This window comes from Elephantulus edwardii, unplaced genomic scaffold (genome assembly GCF_000299155.1).
Source record: "Elephantulus edwardii isolate Elephantulus edwardi_28Jun2011 unplaced genomic scaffold, EleEdw1.0 scaffold00291, whole genome shotgun sequence".
In the NCBI taxonomy this organism is placed as follows: domain Eukaryota; kingdom Metazoa; phylum Chordata; class Mammalia; order Macroscelidea; family Macroscelididae; genus Elephantulus; species Elephantulus edwardii.
The window spans coordinates 1,900,486-1,920,529 of record NW_006400041.1 but is presented as its reverse complement, the minus strand read 5'-3'; the positions used below and the strand labels follow the sequence as shown (position 1 = coordinate 1,920,529).

The following is a 20,044-nucleotide window of genomic DNA, read 5'->3' as shown; positions in this document are numbered from 1 at the left end:
GCGCGGCCTCGCCCTCGCGCTGCGTCGCCCTCGCGCTGCGTCGCCCTCGCGCTGCGTCGCCCTCGCTAGTTCTTTGTTTTTCAATGCAACATAATATTCCATTGTGTGAATGTACCACAGCTTCTCTATCCGTTTGTTTGTTTGTTTGTTTGTATGTTTGTTTGTTTGACTAGTATTGATGTTAGCTCTTCTGTGAATGTTTGATAAAATTCACAGTGAAGTTGTCTGGGTAGGCCAGACTTTTTGACCAGGAATGTTTTTATGATGTGTTCTTGTTGTTGATTTCTTTCAAGTCAAGCATGACTCATAGCGACACTATGAACAAAAGACCTGAAGCCCCTCTACAACTGTCAACATTTATCAAAGTTCATAGACTTTCCAGAGGCATGTTGTTTAGGAAGTGAATGCCGCTCCTGCTTCCAATCATAATGATTGGTCAGTTCAAATTTTTTACCTCTCCCTGTGTTAATTTAAGAAGCAGTACATTTCTGAAAGTTTGTCTTTTGAAACCTCTGAATTTTCAAATTTGTTGACATATAGTTCTTTGTAGTATTGTTTTATTTATGTCATCAATTTAATTTCTTACTGATTATTTGTATCTTCTTTTCCTTTCTAACATTTGCCAGGGGCTTGTCTGTTTTATTAATCTTTTCAAAGAATCAACATCTAATCTTGTTGATTCTGTTGTTTTTATGTTTTCTGCTTCATTTATTTCTACTCTAATCTTTTGTTCCTTTCTTACAGAGACTGCCCTCTGAGTGCTGCTTTCACTGTATCAAAGATTTTAATATCTGTTTTATTCTCATTTGTTTCAAGTAATTTTATTTCCTTTTTATCTCTTCTGTTACCGTTTATATTAAGCAGTGTATTATTTAGTTTCCATTCACTTGATTTTCTTTTCTTGCTTTGCAGTATTTCTTTGTGAGTTTTTTTTGACTGTTGGTTTTTTTTTAAAGTTTATTGAGGATTAGTTTGTGACTATTAAATACCCTAAGTACTGTTCTTGTGCACTGGAGAAGAAGGTGTGTTGTAGTCTTATCAGGTGGAATGTTCTCTGTATTCTGTGAGGTCAGCTTCATGAATATTTTATTTATTCTTATTTGTCTTTGTTGAATTTCTTTCTGGTTACTCCATCCTTGCTTGAAAGTGGTACTTGAAGTCTCTTATCATGCTGATAAAGGAAAGTCAGAGAAAGAGAGGAGGATGGGTTGAAATACTGGCAGTAAAAGTGTGTTTGAGCAGATCAGAGATGATGAGAGTAGCTCAGGATAGGGCAAGGTTCCTAGTTCAAAAAAATGTTATTCATAAGGGCACTATGAGTTGTAGTCAATTTGATGATGTCTAACAATAACAATCATTGTCTCTTCCTCTCTTCAAATCTGTTCACGTTTTATGTATATACTTGTGGGTTCTTTTATTGCATGCTAAAATGAATGCTAAGATAGCATGCTAAGAAATGAAGCTGGGGGAAAAAAAAAAGAAATGAAGCTGGAGATAGAATGATAGACTTCTGTACAATCAATAATTTATTCATTGCAAATACTTTTTGTTAGAAACATAAATACAGGCAGTACACATGGATTTTACCTGATGGTATGCATAGCCATCAGCTCAGTTACATCTGTGGAAAGAATCGTTGGAGAAGCTCGATATCAGCTGTGAAAACTAGGCCAGGTGCTGAACTACTCATATGCAAGTTAAAGCTGAAGCTAAGGAAAATGAAATCAAATCTACAAGAACCAAAATTTAAACTTGAGTCTATCCCACCTTGAATCAAAACCATCTCAGGAACAGGTCTGAGGCCTTGAACCCTAATGAGTGAAGACCAGATGAACTGTGGAAGGATATTAAGAATATCATCCAGGAAGAATGCAGAAGGTCATTACAAAGACAGAGGAGGAAGAAAAGATCAAGTTGGATGTCACAGGAGATGCTTAATATTTTACTAGATTGCCGAGAAGACAAAGCTAAGAGAAGAAATTTAGGAGCTGAACAGAAAATTTTAAAGGGCAGCGAGGGGAGACCCACTGGACCCCAAACACAGGGTTACACTCCCCAGTCCTCCAATCCCCCACCCTGGCATCATGCATCAAACCACACAGATCAGTATCACAGAGCTGAATCCTCACCTCATGTGTGCCCTCTGTGGAGGTTTTTTCATCGATGCCACTACCATTTTGGAGTGCCTACATTCCTTCTGCAAAACCTGCATCGTGTGCTACCTGGAGACCAACAAATACTGCCCCTGTGTGTGACATGCAGGTCCACTAAACCTGACCACTGCTGAGCATCAGATCTGACAAAACCCTCCAAGATACTGTCCACAAGTTGATCCCAGGACTTTTTAAAGATTAGATGAAATGGTGATGAGATTTCTATTCAGCTTACCCCCTGACAGAGGTCCCCACTGGCTCAAACAAGGACCATGGCGAGGTTCTGGAACATGAGAAGGTGACCCAGAGTGAGGATGAGATTGTCAGCCTCTCCATCAAGTTCTACGAGTGTGTCAGGGGCTGGGAAGAGGAGTCCCCTGGAAAATGGAAATGGAGGCAAGAAGACAAGGATGCGCTTCCTGTGGTGCCCAGCAGCCATGACTGCCTCATGCATCTCACCAAGTTTCTCCACAACAAGATGGATGTTTAGCTAGTTCAATGAGATTCTCTATGAGGACGAGCCACTGATGGAATAATACACCCTCAAGGATATTGCCTATATCTACCCTTGGTGGCAGAACAGCCCTCTCCCCTTCAAGCAAGTATCCCGTCCAGCCAGCTTGCAAGCTGCTCACCTTGCCCACAGCACCCTCTCGAAAGGCACCAGTGAGTGTGAATCAGTCAGCGACAAGGCTCCCAGCCCTGCCACCCTGCCAGCCACCTCCTCCTCCCTGCCCAGCCCAGCCACCCCCTCCCATGGTTCTCCCAGCTCCCAGTTTATCCCCTGGTTCTGAGGAGCAGGTAGCCTGTGGAGGTAGCCTGTGACATCTCTTTGTCTCTTCCTCTTGCACTGGAAACTTTGTGCAAAGAATAGATCTTTCTGCCTCCCCTCCCCACTTCCCTCTCACCCTGTGTGTGTGGCCTTTGCATCATTTATCTTGTGGAAGAGTCAGGCGTTAGGAGGCCTCAACCCTTGGAATGCCACTGTGGCTTAGCATTGTGACCATCTTAATCCACTCCTACCTTTACTCGATATTGCTGTTAGGTCTCACCTGGGAGCCTGGCAAGGCAGAAGGGGAGTAGGGGTTAACCTCAAACAATCACAGACCCCAGATTTTGCCCAAGGCAAACTTAGCCCTCCATCCCTTCTACCCTCACCTGAGACAAAGTGAGGACAGAACCACAGGGGCATCTAAAAGCACAAGACAAAAACCTCTGAGGTCTGATTCATCTCATACTCATTAGGGGCAGACTCCAGCCCACCTGTTTTTCCTCAAATGCGCATAGTTTGGGAGAAAGTGAAGAAAACTATTCTATCACACCTAGGTGTGTGGGGCTGGGAGCCCCCACCCAGGGCATTTGTGTTTGCACCTTGTCCTGTGTTTGGGGTCCTGTGACTGTGTCCTCTTCCTGCCCTGGGACACTTGTATCTCTTGGCTTTGTAATAAATGCTGCATACTCTTAAAAAAAAAAAGCATCAGAAGATAAAGTCTTACAAAGAACTGGAATCAGAAAATCAAAAGGGCCAAACTCACTCAACATTTCTTAAACTGAAGGAACTGAAGAACAAATTCAAGTCTCGAGTTGCAATACTTAAGGATGCTTTGGGCAGAATATTAAATGATCCAGAAATTAAAAGAAGAGGGGGAAAGTATACAGAGTCATTGTACCAAAAGGAATTAGCAGACAGAAGAATTTCATGAAACAGCATTATCAGCAAGAGCCTATGTTGCTGAAGGAAGTTCAAGCTGCTCAGAAAGTATTGGGGAAAAACAAGACCCCAGGAATTGGTGACATAAAAATTGACGTAATTCAACAAAAAGATACTTCCCTGGATATGCTCACCAAGTTGTGCCAAGAAATCCTGGCCAACTGACTGGAAGAGATTCCTATTTGTTTCCATTCCAAAGAAAGGTGACCCGTCAGAATGCAGAAATTATCAAACAATGTCATTACTATTACATGCAAGCAAAATTCTGCTGAAAATTATCCAAAAATGACTGGAGCAGCAGGCTGGGTTTAGAAGAGGTTGCGGTATTAGGGATAGTAAATCTAATGTTAGATGGATCTTGGCTGAAAACAGAGAGTAGCAGAGGAATATCTATCTGTGTTTCATTGACTATGCAAAGGCATTTGACTGTGTGGATCACTACAAACTGTGGCTGACTCTGAGAAAAATAGGAATCCTAGAACACTTGGTTGTACTTATGCAAAACCTATACTTGAACCAGGAGGCAGTTGTCAGAACTGAGCAAGGAAACACTGTATAGTTCTAATTGGGAAGGGTGTACGCCAAGGATGTGTCCTGTCTCCACACCTTTACATTCTATATGCAGAACAGATTATCTGGGAGGCTGGGCTCTATGAGGAAAAATGTGGCATCAGGATTAGAGGAAGATTCATCAACAATCTGCATTATGCAACAATCTGCATTATGCAGATGACACAACCCTGCTTACTGGAACTGAAAAGGACCTGAAGCATTTGCTACAGAGGGTGAAGGACTGCAGCCTTAAATATGGATTGAAGCTTAACATCAAGAAAGATTCTCACCACTGGGTCAGTTGGGAGCATCATGATAGACAGTGAAGGGATTGAAATTGTTAGCAGCTGCAGTTTGCTTGGTTTCACAATCAACACTCCTAGGTACCAGCAGCCAGGAAATTAAAAGACAAATTGCAATAGGAAAGTCTCCTGGGACCTCTCTAGACTACTGAAGAGCAACAGCATCTGTTTGGAGACTAAGGTGTGCCTACTTACTATGCCTTTTCCATCTCGTTGAAGAATGGAATTGGTATTTGTATTGGGATTTCATTGAATTTGTAGAATTGTCATTTTTACAATATTGAGTCTTCCTATCCATGAGCATGGTATATTCTTCCATTTTTCGAGGTCCCTTTTAGTTTATTGTAGTAATACTTTGCAATTTTCTTTGTATAAGTCCTTTGTGTTTCTAGTTTTATTTACTCCCAAGTATTTAACCTTATGGTTATTCATTGTGATGGGTATTGTTTTTCTTAGCTCCATTTCTGTATTCTCTTTGTCACTGTAGAGAAATCCAATTGATTTTTGTCTTTTGATCTTTTAGCCTGCCACTTTGCGGAATTGGTCAACTATGTCCAGAAGTTTTCTCACTGAGTCTTTAGGGTTTTCTAAATATGCTATCGTATCATCTGCATATAGATATAGTTTTACCTCCTCTTTGCCACTTTGTTTACCTCTTATTTCCTTCTCTATCATTAATGTTTCCAATAGGGAACTCTGTTGGCCTAGTGGCAAGAAGCTGTGCTGCAATCCTGAATGCACACAGTTCGAAGCCACCAGATGCTCAGCAGGAGAAGAATGGGCAGTCTCCTCCTGTGCAATATTTGCCTCTGAAGAAATACTGGAGGGTCAGTTATGTATTAGTTCCAACTATATGGTAGACAACAGCAAAGACTCCCAATACAGTGTTGAATAGGAGAGGTGATAATGGACATCCTTAGCTCATTCCTGTTCTTAAAGGGAATGCCTTTAATCTCTCTCCATTGAGAACAATGTGGGCTTTTGGTTTTGTGTTTATACTTTTTACTATGTTGAGGAAATCCCCCTCTATTCCTATTTTTTTTTTTTAGTGTTTTAATCAGGAAAGGAGGTTGGATTTTGTCAAAGGCCTTTTCTGCATCAATAGATAGGATCATGTGATTCCTGTTCCTTGCTTTGTTTATGTGATGAATTACTCTGATTGTTTGTCTTATGTTGAACAATCCTTGCATACCTGTTAGGAATCCCACTTGTCATGATTATTGTTTTGATTTACTGTTGGATTCCCTTGGCCAAGAGTTTACTGAGGCTTTTTCTTTCCATTTATGGTCATGAATAGTATTGGCCTATTTTGATGGTATCTTTATCTGACTTTGATATCAAAGGTATGTTTGCTTTATAGAGTGAGTCTGGAAGAATTCCATCTTTTTCTATTTTCTTAAATACTTTATGTAGAATTGGGGACAGTACTTCTCTGAATGTTGGATAAAATTCACTAGTAAAACCATCTGGTCCAGTGCTTTTTGTTTTTGGAAGTTGTTTTAATTTTTGTTTATTTTTTATTTCTCACTCATGTTCAAGCTAGATGTTGTTCAGCTTCCAAATGTATGGATTTTTTTTTCCCTTTTTTATTCCCTTGTTTTTCATTTCTAATTTTATTGCATGGCCTGAGAAGATGCTTTTTATTATATTTTTAAATTTCTTTATGCTTGCTTGGTGACCTAAAATGTGATCTATTCTGGAGAATGTTCCATGCACATTAGAGAAGAAAGTGTACTATGCTTTTTTAGGGTGCATTAGCTTGTCTATATCTATGAGATTGAGTTAGTTTATTGTATGGTTTAATTCTTCAGCAATTCTAGCTTTTCTTCAGAATGGTGTATTGAAGTTTGCTACTATTATTGTGGTGGTATCTGTTTATTTTTTTCAGTTCTGTTAATATTTGCATTGTATATTTTGCAGTTGTTATCATTTGGTGCATAAATATAATGGCTATGCCCTCTTTTCTAATGACCCTTTAAACATTATATAATGACCATTCTTGTCCTTTGTGATGGTTTTTACACTGACATTTGTTTTATCGGAGATTAATATCACTGTTCCTGTTTTTTTTTTTCTGGTTAATATTTGCTTGGTATATTTTCCCCCACCCTTTTATCTTGTATTTCTTGTAGACAGCATATTATGGATTTTGGGGTTTTTTTATACAATCTGCTACTCTTTTTCTCTTTAGTGGTACATTTAAACCATTCACATTGTAGAAATATTGAGAGACAAGGTTTTATTGCTATCATTTTGTTGAGTTCTTTTTGGTTTTGTTGTTGGTTATTTTTGTCCATCCTACTTTCTTTGGTATCTCTGTAAAAATTACTTCCTCAGTATTTTCTACAACCCTGGTCTTGTTTTTACAAACTTTTTAGATTCTGCTTTTCTGAGAATATCTTAATCTCTCCGTAATATATGATGAACAGTTTTGCTGGGTACAGTATTCTTGATTGACAGTTGTATCCTTTGAGTATTTGATATATGTGATTCCACTATCTTCTTGCTCGCATGGTTTCTGCTGAGAAATCAGCACTTAATCTTACATGCTTTCCCTTACAAGTTACTCTTTGTTTCTCCCTAGCTGCTTTCAGGATGCTCTCATCTTTGGTTTTGGCAAATTTGACTATAATATTCCTTGGTGTCTTTCTTTTGGGGGTCTATTCTATATGGAGTTCACTCAGCTTCTTGTATATCTCTATATTCTCTCATTCTTCATTATGCCTGGAAAGTTTTCTTCTAGTAATTCTTCCACAACTTTCTCAGTGCCTTTACTTGCTTCTTCCTGTTGTGGAATTCCAGTTATGTGCATGTTATTCCTCTGATGGTGTGTCACATTATTTTTGGGATTTCTTCCCTTTCCTTCATTTTTTATTCTACATTTTTCCTAGCAGATCAGTGATGACAATTCTGTCTTCTGTTTCTCTAGTTCTATGTTCCATCTCTTCAACTCTGTTCATACATATATCCCTCCAACATGTTGACAACATCTGAAACATTGGTCCTCATATTCTGGATTGTGGTTTCTTGTTTTTCCAGAGCTTCTAATTTCTCATTTGTTTTATCTGTATTGTCTTGGATTTTTTTTTAAGTTCCTCTTGGCTTTTACTTGTAGCATTCTGTAATTCTTCAAGTTTGTCTTTCTCCCATTGAAAATATTCAGTCAGTTCTTTCAAATTATGTGTTAGGAAGTTCCATCAGCTTTTCTGGCTTTAGGAAGTCTATAGATTCCATGATTTTATCACTTTTGGGGGGTGACATCTTGTTTGGGTTTTGTGTAGGGTATGAGGTAGTCTGCTTCTTCTATGTCATTACTTGATAAAATTTTTCATGCCTGGGGCCTTAGCAAGCCCTTAGTCTGATAACCATTGCTCCAGAAGAGGAAAGGGCAGCTCACCCTGCATGAATTTATCTCTCATCCTTTGACTCAAGGGAAGACTGATTCATTTTGGGAAGAAAGATGGCCTGTGAATTAGCAGCCTTCTTGGACAGGCAGCTGCTCCAGCTACAGGGGGTCTAAAGGGTCTGGAGCTCAAAAGAGGCCAGGGGATTTGAGATGGTACTGGGAAAGGAAATGGCTTCACCTTTGATACTGGTGCTCCTGGTACAGAACTGCGGGGCAGTCTCTGTGTAGCAAGGTAGTCTAATAGTCCAGGCAGGATCCAGGTTTTGTTTGGTTTTTTTTTTTTTTCTTGACTGCTACTTCCCTGGGCATTGTTTGTGGATCCAAATAAAACAAAATCCTTTGTAACTTAATATTTTCTCAATTGATCATGATATTGATTATTGATCAAGATATTCTGAAAACTCGTTAGGTTATTTTAAAGTTCAATAGGACAAGAATGAACACGAAAGCCCAGAGATATTTTTAGGATGTTTCGTTCACTTTAGGCCATTTTAGACTTGAATTGCCATTTTGTTAGATCACCCAGGGGATGAAATAGAAAAGGGAAAAAAATTTCCAGAGATAATATCTAAAAGGTATGTCAGCAGAGAGCAAAGCAGTTGACTGAAAAACAGAAGTACCAAAGACAATGAGAATGTTGGGCTCTGGCGATGGGGAGGAGAAATTTCGTATTAGTAGAACAACAAAGTCATGTCCAGTTTTGAGTGATAAGAGGTAGTTGGCTTTGACAGTCATGAGATTATTTATCACGTTTTCAAAACCACATTATTTATAGTGATGGGAACAGAAGCTCAGGGCAGTATATTGAAAAGGAAATACATGATCCAGATTTGGCAATAAAAACTGCTCCTTCATGAATGGAGCATTTTTTGCCCAAAGTCAGCTGAGCTCTTGTTTTGCTAAAGTGTTACTTTTTTACGTGCCATTGAGTAGCTTATGACTAACAGTGACCCTATGTATGTACAAAAACTCTGAAATAACCTGCTCTATCCTGTGCCAACTTTACTGTCTCCAACACACCTACCCTCATTACTCAAGTCACTGTATCAGTCCATTTTATCAGTGATCTCCCTCTCTTTCTCCATCCCACCACCCTTCTAAGCATGATGTCTTTCTCCAGGGACCAATCCCTCCTTGCAACATGCACAGAGTATTTCAGAAGAAGCTTCAGAGTCCTTGCCTCCAAGAAGCAGGCTGTCTTCACCCTCTCCAGGACGAACCTGTTTGTTCTCCTAACAGTCCATGGTATATTCAATACTCTTCTCCAACACCACAGCTCAAAAGCATCAATTCTCTTTCTATCATCCCTAGTCATTGTCCAGCTCTCTGATGCATAGCAAGCAATTGCAAAGACTATGGCCTTTTTCAGGCACACCTTAGTCTCCAGACTGATGTCATTTCTCTTCATTACTCTGGAGAGGTTCCTGACAGCCAACTTTCCCAATGCAGTTTGTCTCTTGATTTCCTGGCTGCTAGTACCAAGAGTGTTGATTGTGGAGCCAAGCAAACTAAAGCTGTTAATAATCCCAAACTCTTCACCATCCATACTTGAGTATGTTGTTGTTGTTATTGTTATGTGCTGTCGAGTTGCCTGTGACTCATAGCGACCCTAAATACAACAGCCCTAAACCCTGCTCTATCCTATGCCAGTCTCACTGTCTCCGACACACCCACCCCCATTACTCCAGTCACTGAATCAATTCACCTCATAGAGGGTCTTCCTCTCCTGTGCTGTCCCTCCACCCTTCCAAGGACCAGTCCCTCCTTATAACATGTCCAGAGTATATCAAATGAAGCTTCAGAATCCTTGCCTCCAAGGAATAGCTCGGTTTAACCCTCTCCAGGATGAACCTGTATATTTTCTTAGCAGTCGATGGTATATTCAATACTCTTCTCCAGCACCAGAGCTCAAAGGCATCAGTTCTCCTTCTGCTCCCTCCTAGTCATTGTTCAGCTCTCAGATGCATAGCAAGTGATTGCGAAGACCATGGTCAGTATCAGGCACACCTTAGTCTCCAGAATGACACCATTGCTCTTCAGTACTCTGGAGAGGTCCTTAAAAGCAGACTTTCCCATCGCAGTATGTGTTTTAATTTCCTGGCTTCTGGTGCCAAGAGTGTTGACTGTGGAGCCAAGCAAACTAAAGCTGTTAACAGTCTTTATCTCTTCACCATCCATCCTGATGCTGCCAGTTGGCCCAGTGGTGAGGCTCTATGTATCCTTGATATTGAGCCTTAATCCATATTGAAAGCTGTAGTCTTTGACCTTCTGCAACAAGCGCTTCAGGTCCTCTTTAGTTTTAACTAGCAGGGTTGTATCATGTGCATAGTGCAGATTGTTGATGAATCTTCCACCAATCCTGATGCCACATAGAGCCCAGCCTCCCAGATAATCTGTTCTGCATATAGATTGAAAAGACAAGGCACATCCCTGGCATACACCCTTCCCAGTTTTGGATCGTGCAATGTTTCCTTGCTCTGTCCTGATGACTGCCTCCTGGTCCAAGTATAGGTTTCTCATTAGCACGATCAAGTGGTCTGAGATTCCCATTCTTCTCAGAGTCAGCCACAGTTTGTTGTGATCTACACAGTCAAAAGCCTTTGCATAATCAATGAAACACAGATAGACATTCCTCTGATACTCCCTGCTTTCAGCCAGGATCCATCTAACATTAGCTACAATATCCTTAGTACCAAGACCCCTTCTAAACCCAGCCTGGACTTATGGCAGTTCCCTGTTGATGGGCTGTTCCAGTCATTTTTGTATAATCTTAGCAGAATCTTACTTGCATGTGATATCAATGATATTGTTCTATAATTTCCACACTGTTGGGTTGCCTCTCTTTGGAATGGGACCAAATATAGATCTTTTCCAATCATTTGGCCAAGTGGTTGTCCTCCAGATTTCTTGGTACAACTTGGTGAGCACATCTAGGGCAGCAGACTTGAGTATGTAGGACTCAAAATCTAAATTCTTTTAAAAGAACAAGGAATTCACTCTATTTCTTTTCTCAAATAGAGGTTTCTTTGGAAGTTTCTGGTTACTGTATATCTAAATTATTTATATGTTTATACCAATTTCTTTCCTCTTAGCCATAAAAATTATATGGTTGCAGATGATAAATTAATGAAAGTGACTTGATGTGGACCTGTTGCATGGTCTAAGGGGCTGTCAGCATGCACTGTTGACTTCATAGAACTAAGAAGACTTGATGCTGTTGACTTCATAGAACTAAGAAGACTTGCAAGGGCCCACTCTCCTTGTACAATTGTAGAGAAGATCTCTGGGCATTCAGTATGGTGGTGTTATAATTCAGAGAACTAGCCAGAGCCTCTAAATTGTTGAGACTGTAAGACCTCAGTCATTATTTCAAATGTAATAGGCCCTGAAATTAGTATAAGAACAAATGATGACAGGATACTCCTGGAAACCTGCCTTTCTCTATTCTTCAAGTTTAGGGTCAGCAAATCTTTTCTGGGAAACAGAAGTGGCATCTACTTCCTAAACATCATGCCTCTGGAAACTCTATGAACTTTGAGAAATGAAAGATTATTAAAGAAAGACTTCAGACTTTTTGTTCACAGGGTTGTTGTGAGTTGTGCTCAACTCGATGGCAATCAACAACAACAAACCTTTTCTGTAAAGCAGATAATAAATATATATAACTATAATAGGCTCTGTGGTCCACAACATCTTCATCTTATTCTTGTTTTTCTGTTTTTCCAACCACTTAAAAATGTAAATATCACTCTTATCTCACAAACTACATCAAAACATTGGCCACATGTCACACAGCTCTCGGGCCATAGTTTGTTGACCCCTGTTCTAAAGATACAAAAAATTGAGTTCATTAACAGTGACATTCTTTATGATTAGGCATAAAACATCAGGCTTTAGGTTGTATTAAGTTGCTTTTATGAGAAGAGTGTATTTTCTAGTTACATACCGAGCAGACAGATGTTAAGTGTAACTTGTGTGGCTTCTGCGGCACTGTGGTGCCTGGCTTCCGCTGGCGTCCTATTAGAACACAAGCTCTGAACATTGTTGCTCACTGTGGACCTCTTATACATAGCAGACTGCCTGGGAAATAGGCCTGCATGTATGTTGTTAGTTGGCTGGTCATTTGTCTTGGTAGCATCGAAGTATTTCAAAATAATGGGCTTTCCATAGCTCCATTTTACATTTTAACATTTAGATGATAGTGCGTCAGGCACTATTCTTAAGGACGTTTTGTAATTCCACACTACAATCCTAGAGATCTCGACACCACTATGATACATAGAGAAGTCGTAGCCTGGAAGGGAGAGATCAGGCTGTGGGCACCCAGCCCTTGGTGGTGAGGGCCTCGCATGAGCATGTAGAGAGCTGTGCAGCCCAGAAGAGAAGGATCAGGCTATGGGCCCCCAGCCCTCGGTGGTGAAGACCCCATGTGAGCACGTAGACAGTTGTGCAGCCTGGAAGGGAGGGATCAGCCTGTGGCCCCCAGCCCTCAGTGATGAAGGCCTCACAAGAGTATGTGAACAGCTTGTCACAGGTGGCCCCCAGGCTTCTGGGTGCTAACACACTGGGCGGGATCTCTTGGTCTTCACGTCTGTGGCTTGTCAAAGTGACAGCAGTCTGAAGAATGTACAGATTTGTCAATACTCATTGAACTGTAACCTTAAATTGGGTGCATTTGATGACATAAATTATGTATTGATAAAGTAGATTTTTTTTTTAATGTTCTAATCAAAAAAGGAAGCCTGAGTTGACAAGATGTAGTTTGGGGGAAAGAAAAGTAGAAAAAAGAGCAAAGATTTTGACCTCTCCAAACTTTCTTTTTTTATTTTAATGGCTTTGTTTTCAACATTGTCTAGAAACTATTTTGTTGTGATTTTCATGCCTAGGGAAAGGAAAACTGCTTCAGCACAAGATTAAAGCGCCTAAGAAGCATGAAGAGAAGGAGAAGAAGGGAAAGGGAAAGGCACAGGAAGATGAGCTGAAAGACTCACTGGCTGACGATGACAGCTCGTCCACCACCACAGAGACCTCCAACCCAGACACAGAGCCGCTTCTCAGAGAGGTGAGGGCGGTCAGGACAATGCGGACTAGGAGAGTAGAGGCATGCTGCTGGCCTGTCACAGCTGCACCTGTTCTAAGGATTCATTTTCATGGTGCACAGAGATGGATGTGTGCAAAGGCCATTTATGCACATGTGTTCTCTCTCTCTCTTTCTCTCCTTCTCTCTCTCTCTGTCTTTCCCTCCCTCCCTTTTTGTGTCTGTCTGTCTGTCTGTCTCTCTCTCTGTATGTGTGTCTTTCCTTCCCTCCCTTTTTGTGTCTGTCTCTCTCTCTTTCTCTTCCCCCCTTGTCTGTCTGTCTCTCTCTTCCGCCCTCCTTCTCTCTCTCCCTCCCTCCCTCCTTGTCTGTCTCTCTCTCCTTATCTGTCTCTCTCCATTTCTCTTTCTCTTGCCCCCATTCTCTCTCCCCTCCCCTGTCTCTCTCTGTCACCCTCTCCCTCTCCTTTGTACCCTCCACCTCTTTCTTTCTCTCCCACCCTCCATCACTTTCCCTGCCTCTCTCTCCTCTCTCTACCCCCTCCTTCCCTGTCTGTCTCTCCCTCCTCTGCTGTCTCTCTCTCTTTCTCTTTTATTGCCATTGTGTTGAAACCAACTCATATTCAGCCCTCCAGTGGGTTTTCAGAGGCTCTATATTACACAGGAAGAGATTGCCCATCTTGCTCCTGCAAAGCAGCTGGCAGATTCAAACTTCCCACCTTTGTGTTGGCAGTACAGTTCTCTACTCACGAAAGTAAAATAACTAGGAGTTGGAAACACTATGAAAGTTAGAGACTCTCTGAAATAGAAACTATAATCTACCTAATGAAATTTCTTTCGAAATATAAGTATCAAAACAACCCCAAATAGCAGAAGAGAATGAGAAGCCATTCTGTGTCACTTTAATGATTCCAGGCTTTTCCTGGCAGTTTTATCATTACCTAATACCTGTTGGAAACAGAGCTTCAGGAACAGCTCACTCCCCATACGACTTGTTCAGTGACTATCTCAAGGGTCCAGGAAAAGAAACCCGGGCTTTAGCAGCCACCCTGACCCTTTGGCACATCAGGCACATCCCCTCGTGCCTTGACCTTCAGCTCTCAGGGTGGCCATTAGGATCAGGATGCTGTCATAGGGTGGGCCTTAGGTAAAGAGGGTCAGTCATGCTGTGATATGTTGACAGGCAAGAGAGAGATAGTGTGCAGAAATGTGAGGATAGGGTTCTGCTTCTGCATTGCTCTTTCTAGATAAATCAGCCTGGGTTTTTCATATTGACTGATTTTTCAGTTTCATTACACTGACCTTCCTTAAGGATATTCCTTAATGTCATCTGCAGACATTAACTTTTAAAATAAAATTTATATATAACTTATTTTTCCTACCCTCTGCCTTTCTTTTTTGCAGTCCCCCACATCTGCTATGGGATTCTATATGCCTTTATTAAGATTCATAATTAGTTTGGAGTGTTGTGCTTTAAGGAACACTTTAATCATTTAGAGCATCAGATTGCCATCTGACTATCTCAACAGTTGAGCTAGATCTTAACAATTATGTGGAGAAAGCTCACTGCCGTTGAGAGGTAACTAGCTCATAACTGACCCTTCAGCTGGTTTTTGAAGGCTTTAATCTCATGGGAGGAGAGCTGCTGGTAGACTCAGACCACCAGAGTGGTGCCACCTTTGGGTTAGCATCATGGCTTCCTGCAGACTGCACCACCCCAATGCCACTGGATGTGGAAATTTCTAGCATAGGCTTTCTTTCCCACTTGCCCTTTTCTACTTTTCCAGCCTCTTGTCACACTCCTTGCTGGGCATATGTGTCCTTACAGACAGGTCAGAGCATCTCTCCTCCATGAGGCCCCCATGCTAGGTGCACCCTCCCCTCTGCTCGATTTTACTCTGTCTCTATAGCATGCTGCACAGAGGCCATGTGTTTGATTTTCCTTGTGTCTGGTTGTATGTATTACATATGTTCTTGCCAACTAGATTATAAACATTGACAGAACATTTTCTCTTGGATATTGTCAGCCTTATTCTACCCACCAATTCAACAAATTTTGTTAAGTACCTGTAGCTCCTTTGGTACCTACAGCTCTTCCCTATGTCGAGTATGGTCTTCCCCTTTTGTCCCTCAGTCAATGCCTTTGTATCCTTTGCTGACCAAACTGGCTGTGGTGAAGGACCAGGGCTGTGGGGCGGCGGCAGTGCTCCTTTGATACCATGACTGTGTGAAGTTACTATTAAAACGCCTAAGTGTAGTTTCTTTAGTTACCATGTCAGAAGTAGCAGTTGGCAGACCACCATAATAATAGCATTGCTCTAAAATGGGGTTGAATGCAGCCTCCCCTCCACACTGCACACTGAAGGCAGAATATACTCTCCATGCTCCAGAAACAGCCAAGGAATAGTTTTATACTAAATATCCATGTCACTTTCTATTGTCTGTGTGTCCTGCCTGTTTTACTTCATAATATTGGGACAAAAGTGTAGGCCTACTTTGTAACCAAGTCATCAAGTAGATGATCAGGAGATAGCAGTTGAATAAATAAGTGAATAACTGAGTCCTGTCTTGCTAGTAGTGAATAGTCAGTAACATTAAACTGGCCACAACGCTATTGTCAGTCACCATGGAAGGACTATACTTACGTACTTAGTCTCCATCTCCAGTTTTCCTCCTTTTCACCATCAAACAAATTACCCAGAATATTTGACCCTATATTCTACTCTTTGATGAACTTTTCTTACATATAAAGGCAAGGTTTTACTCTTTAATCTTTCCATTTCCTGCTGCCACTTCCATCCTCCACCCTTCCTGGAATGGAAGTAGGAATTATGATCACATTCATGATACTTAAGACTCTTCCTACATAATCATAATTTAAGAGACTGAAAATCTGAGAGACCCACACAATTAAAGGTAGATTTGAAGAAAGGTATTTATTATTTTTACATGTATGACATTTGTATCTATTACAGCTTGGTTTTGTGTCTTTACCTTTGAATGGGACTAATTTCAGTCATTTTTACTAATCCTTTTCAGCAGTTAAGTATAATGTTGGGTGTGGTTTTTTTTTTACAGGATACAGAGAAACAAAAGGGAAAACAAGCCATGACTGAAAAACATGAGAATGAAATGTCTCAAGTGAAACAAAGAAACAAAAAACTCTTAAATGTTAAAAAAGAAGTCCCAGCAGATGTGAAACCCAGGTAAGGAAGACACAGTAGTCAGACAACAAGGTGTCTGAAGGAGTCACGGGGTAATCAGCCCGTATTCACTGGCTTCCTTTCTTGCTTGTTTCTGAATCAAAAGCTCTGAACTGCATCACAGTTCTTGGGTCTGTATTGCCTACAACAAGCCCTCGGTATCCCTGTTCTTGATGAGGAATGGTCACATGCTTCTAACACCAGACAAGTCGCAGACCCACAGGGAAGTGTTAAGAGGAAATTTTAAGTTGGTCCATTTTTCCAAGGCAGAACACAGAGGTGACCTTGATGGCTCAGCTACAGGCACTGACATCATCTTTTGGGGGAAAAAATAGAGCTTTTAGTTTGCTGAATCGTTAATACAGAGCTATACTTGGAATCTAGAATTCTGTGCCTTGAAACTTGGAAGATAATTTCCAGCAAGATGGCAGACTAGAGCAATACTCACATATTGGGGGGATAGGGGGCAATATACACACACACAAATGCACAAAAACAGCAATACCGCAATATGTCAGAGGTAACAGATCATTTCAGACCACACACCCCCCCAGCAGGACATGATGACACAAAGTAACCAAGACACAGAACCAGAAGATCTTTCAGAGGAATAGATGCTACTGGAACTTCCTCATAAGGAGTTCAAATGGCAGTAAGTCGGTGCCAGTTGGAAAGAAGTTTAAGAAGACCACAAACAGAATCAAGGAAAACATAAAACTAGAAAAATTCAAAACATAAAAATACCAAATTGACAAAAGTAAAAGTAGAATCCATAAAACCTAGCAAATTGAAACTCAGAATATTAAAACTAAAATTTCAGAAATAGATTAACACATTGAAAGGACAAAAGAGCAGAAAGGAATCTGTGGAACACAGAATTATTGAGATAGAAGACAAATCTCTCAATACTAATCTGTTAGAGGAAAAAGAAAGAAGAGAAAGAAACCGTGAGAACCATGTGAAACACCATCAAGAGGGGTAATTTATCTAAGACTGGAATTCCGGTAAAGATAGAGACAACCAAAAAAGACCACAGAGAAATCATTGAAGATTTATTGTACTGGAAGAAAATTTTTCAAGTTCAGTTTTTATAAAAACAAGAGATATATTCAAGAAACTCTACAAATGAAGAACAGGTTAGATGCCAAAAGAAAACAACCAGAAAATAACGAAACACAACGGCAGAATGCAGCAGCTTGATATAAACAAAAAACAAAGCATTAACTCTTAGAGAGGCAAACCAGTAAGTCTAAGCTCTGGCTTCTGAGTGGAAACTATACAGGCAAGGAAGCAATGGGATGTCTCCCCCATTTAAAGCATGTAAAATTGTTATACCCATCAAAATTGTCCTTTAGATATGCTAGTGAAGTTAGAACATTTCCAGATAAAGAGAAATTAAAGACTGATTGTCATTAGGAGCCATCAAATCGACTGCCACTTAACCCTATGAATAGCAGATATAAATCTTGCCCTTTCTACCCCATCTTCAATGAGGTCCTGTTCATTGTTGCTCTCACCATATCAGCCCATTTCCTTGACTGTCTTCTTCTCTCTCCCTGACTTTCCACTTTTCCCAGCCAGCTGTCTTACTCTAGGCATTGGTTCCTCCTGGAAATGTGCCCATAGGATGTGAAACTAAGTGTTACCATTCTTGCCTCTAAGAAGGATGGTTACACTTCCTCTAATCCAGTTGTGTTTACTGTTCTGGCAGTCCATGTACTTCCGCAAAATCACAATTCAAAGACATTGATTCTTCTGTGTTTTGTTTTTTTAAATTCTTTTTATTTTATATTTGTTTACATATAAAATTCATGTACATTGTATTTCATTTTTATATATTGTGTTTCACACATTCCTCTATTCACATTGTATCATAGTATCATTCTCATACATTGTGTTTTATAAAATTAATCACCATTGATCTATGCTCATCATTACTCTACCTCTTCAGATCCCCACTGGATCTTTCGTACTTCCTTCAACCCCTCACTCTACTCATATAGCATTGTGACCTCAAGAAATCCCCCTCCCCACCTTTAGCTCCCCTCTTTCCTTAATTTGTCTTCTGTCATCCATATTTATTGTCCAACTTTCATTTGCATAGAAAGTAGTTGAAAAGACTATAGTTTGGATCAGGTATATCATAGTCTTTAAACTGACATTATTGCTCTTTACAACTTTGGAGAGGTTCTTACCACTAGGTTCCCAGAGCTCCCCTATGAGGAACTATATTCCAATACATTTGAAGCCCTAGAGGAAGTGAATACATTTTCACTTCCTAAGTGCCTACCTAAAATAATATGGAAAGAAGTAGAATATTTGAATAGTCTTATCACAAAAGAAGATGTTGAACAGCTCATTAACAAACACTCCCAACCAAAAACCGTCTGTTGCCAAACATCTTTTCCAATGAATAATACCATTGAGAGAATCACTAACATCAGTTCTGTTCGTACTGTTTCTGAATATAGAAAAAGATGAAGTACTCCCAAATTCATTCTATGAAGCAAACATAACCCTGATACCAAAGCCGGGCAGACACCACTGAAAAAGAAAATTGGGTATCAGCATTCTTTATGAGTATAGATGTACAGCATCTCAACAAAACTATAGCCAATAGATTTCAGCATCACATTTAAGAAAAATAATGCATGATGAGCAAGCAGGATTTATACCAGATATGCAAGAATAGTTCAACATGAAAAAAAAACAATCCACATAAATAAAACAATTGAAAAGAACCACGTGATCATATAAGTAGATACAGAAAGGACACACTTTATTCACAAAAATGCTCAACAAAATAGGAATAGAAGTGAAATTTCCTGTTCTCTCCCTCATCTGTTTCAATGCAGTATACATAATTTATCCACTTTTTCTCAGTCTTACCCCAACCCTGATGTCAACAGTTTAAAAGCAGTATATGATTGGGTATTATGGTGATCACAAGGGTCCAGAGTTAAGGTTGTTTAATGGAGTGTACTCGGGGTGGTGGGGGTGGAGGAGTGCGGGATTGGATTGTATACCAATGAAAGAATTTTTCTTTTACTTTTCAAAGAGAGAAGCAAACTGGGAGGGAGGGGTGAGAGGGAAAAGAGTGCAACAATGAATGAATGGAAATCCAAAATCTCTGTAAATGTTCATTAAAATTAATAAAATACAATTTTTAAAAAGTTAAATTCCTTAACATAATTAAAACCATATATACAAAATCAGTCTTAATGGAAGAGACTATGTCAAGCCGTCTTGAAGGTCTTCCTCTCTTTCACTGACCCCCCGTCAGCCTTTCCAGGCATGATGTCACTCTCTGTGGACTGGTTCCTCCCCCTCATTTGTACCTCTAAGGAACGCCCTGGTTGCACTTCCTTCAAGGTAGATTTGTTTATTCTTTTGACAGTCTATGGTATTTTCAATACTCTTCCAAACACCACAACTCAAAGGCATCCTGGTCTTCCTTATTCATTGTCCAGTTTTTAGATGCCTAGGAAGTAATTTTTCCTCTTGGCTATTGTCTAAGCTGACTTCCGCTGGGTCTGCAGCTTCCAGGCTCCCCTTCTGCCCAGGGGCGCACTCTCCGTGTCCCCCAAGCACCTCCTCCCGACGGGTGACTGGAATGCAAAAGTTGGGAACAGAGAAGAAGAATCAGTAGTTGGAAAACATGGACTTGGTGACAGAAATGAAG

The 20,044-nt window shown here is 40.3% G+C and overlaps 1 protein-coding gene across 1 annotated transcript in view; it reads left to right on the top strand.

The window, feature by feature from the left end:
- TMEM131 (transmembrane protein 131) overlaps window positions 1-20,044 on the top strand; it is a 408,192-nt gene that overhangs the window by 361,096 nt on the left and 27,052 nt on the right. The window contains exons 32-33 of the mRNA XM_006900709.1: window positions 13,011-13,186; window positions 16,238-16,365. Of these exons, the coding sequence (XP_006900771.1) occupies window positions 13,011-13,186; window positions 16,238-16,365 (304 nt within the window). The remainder of the gene's footprint in view (window positions 1-13,010; window positions 13,187-16,237; window positions 16,366-20,044) is intronic.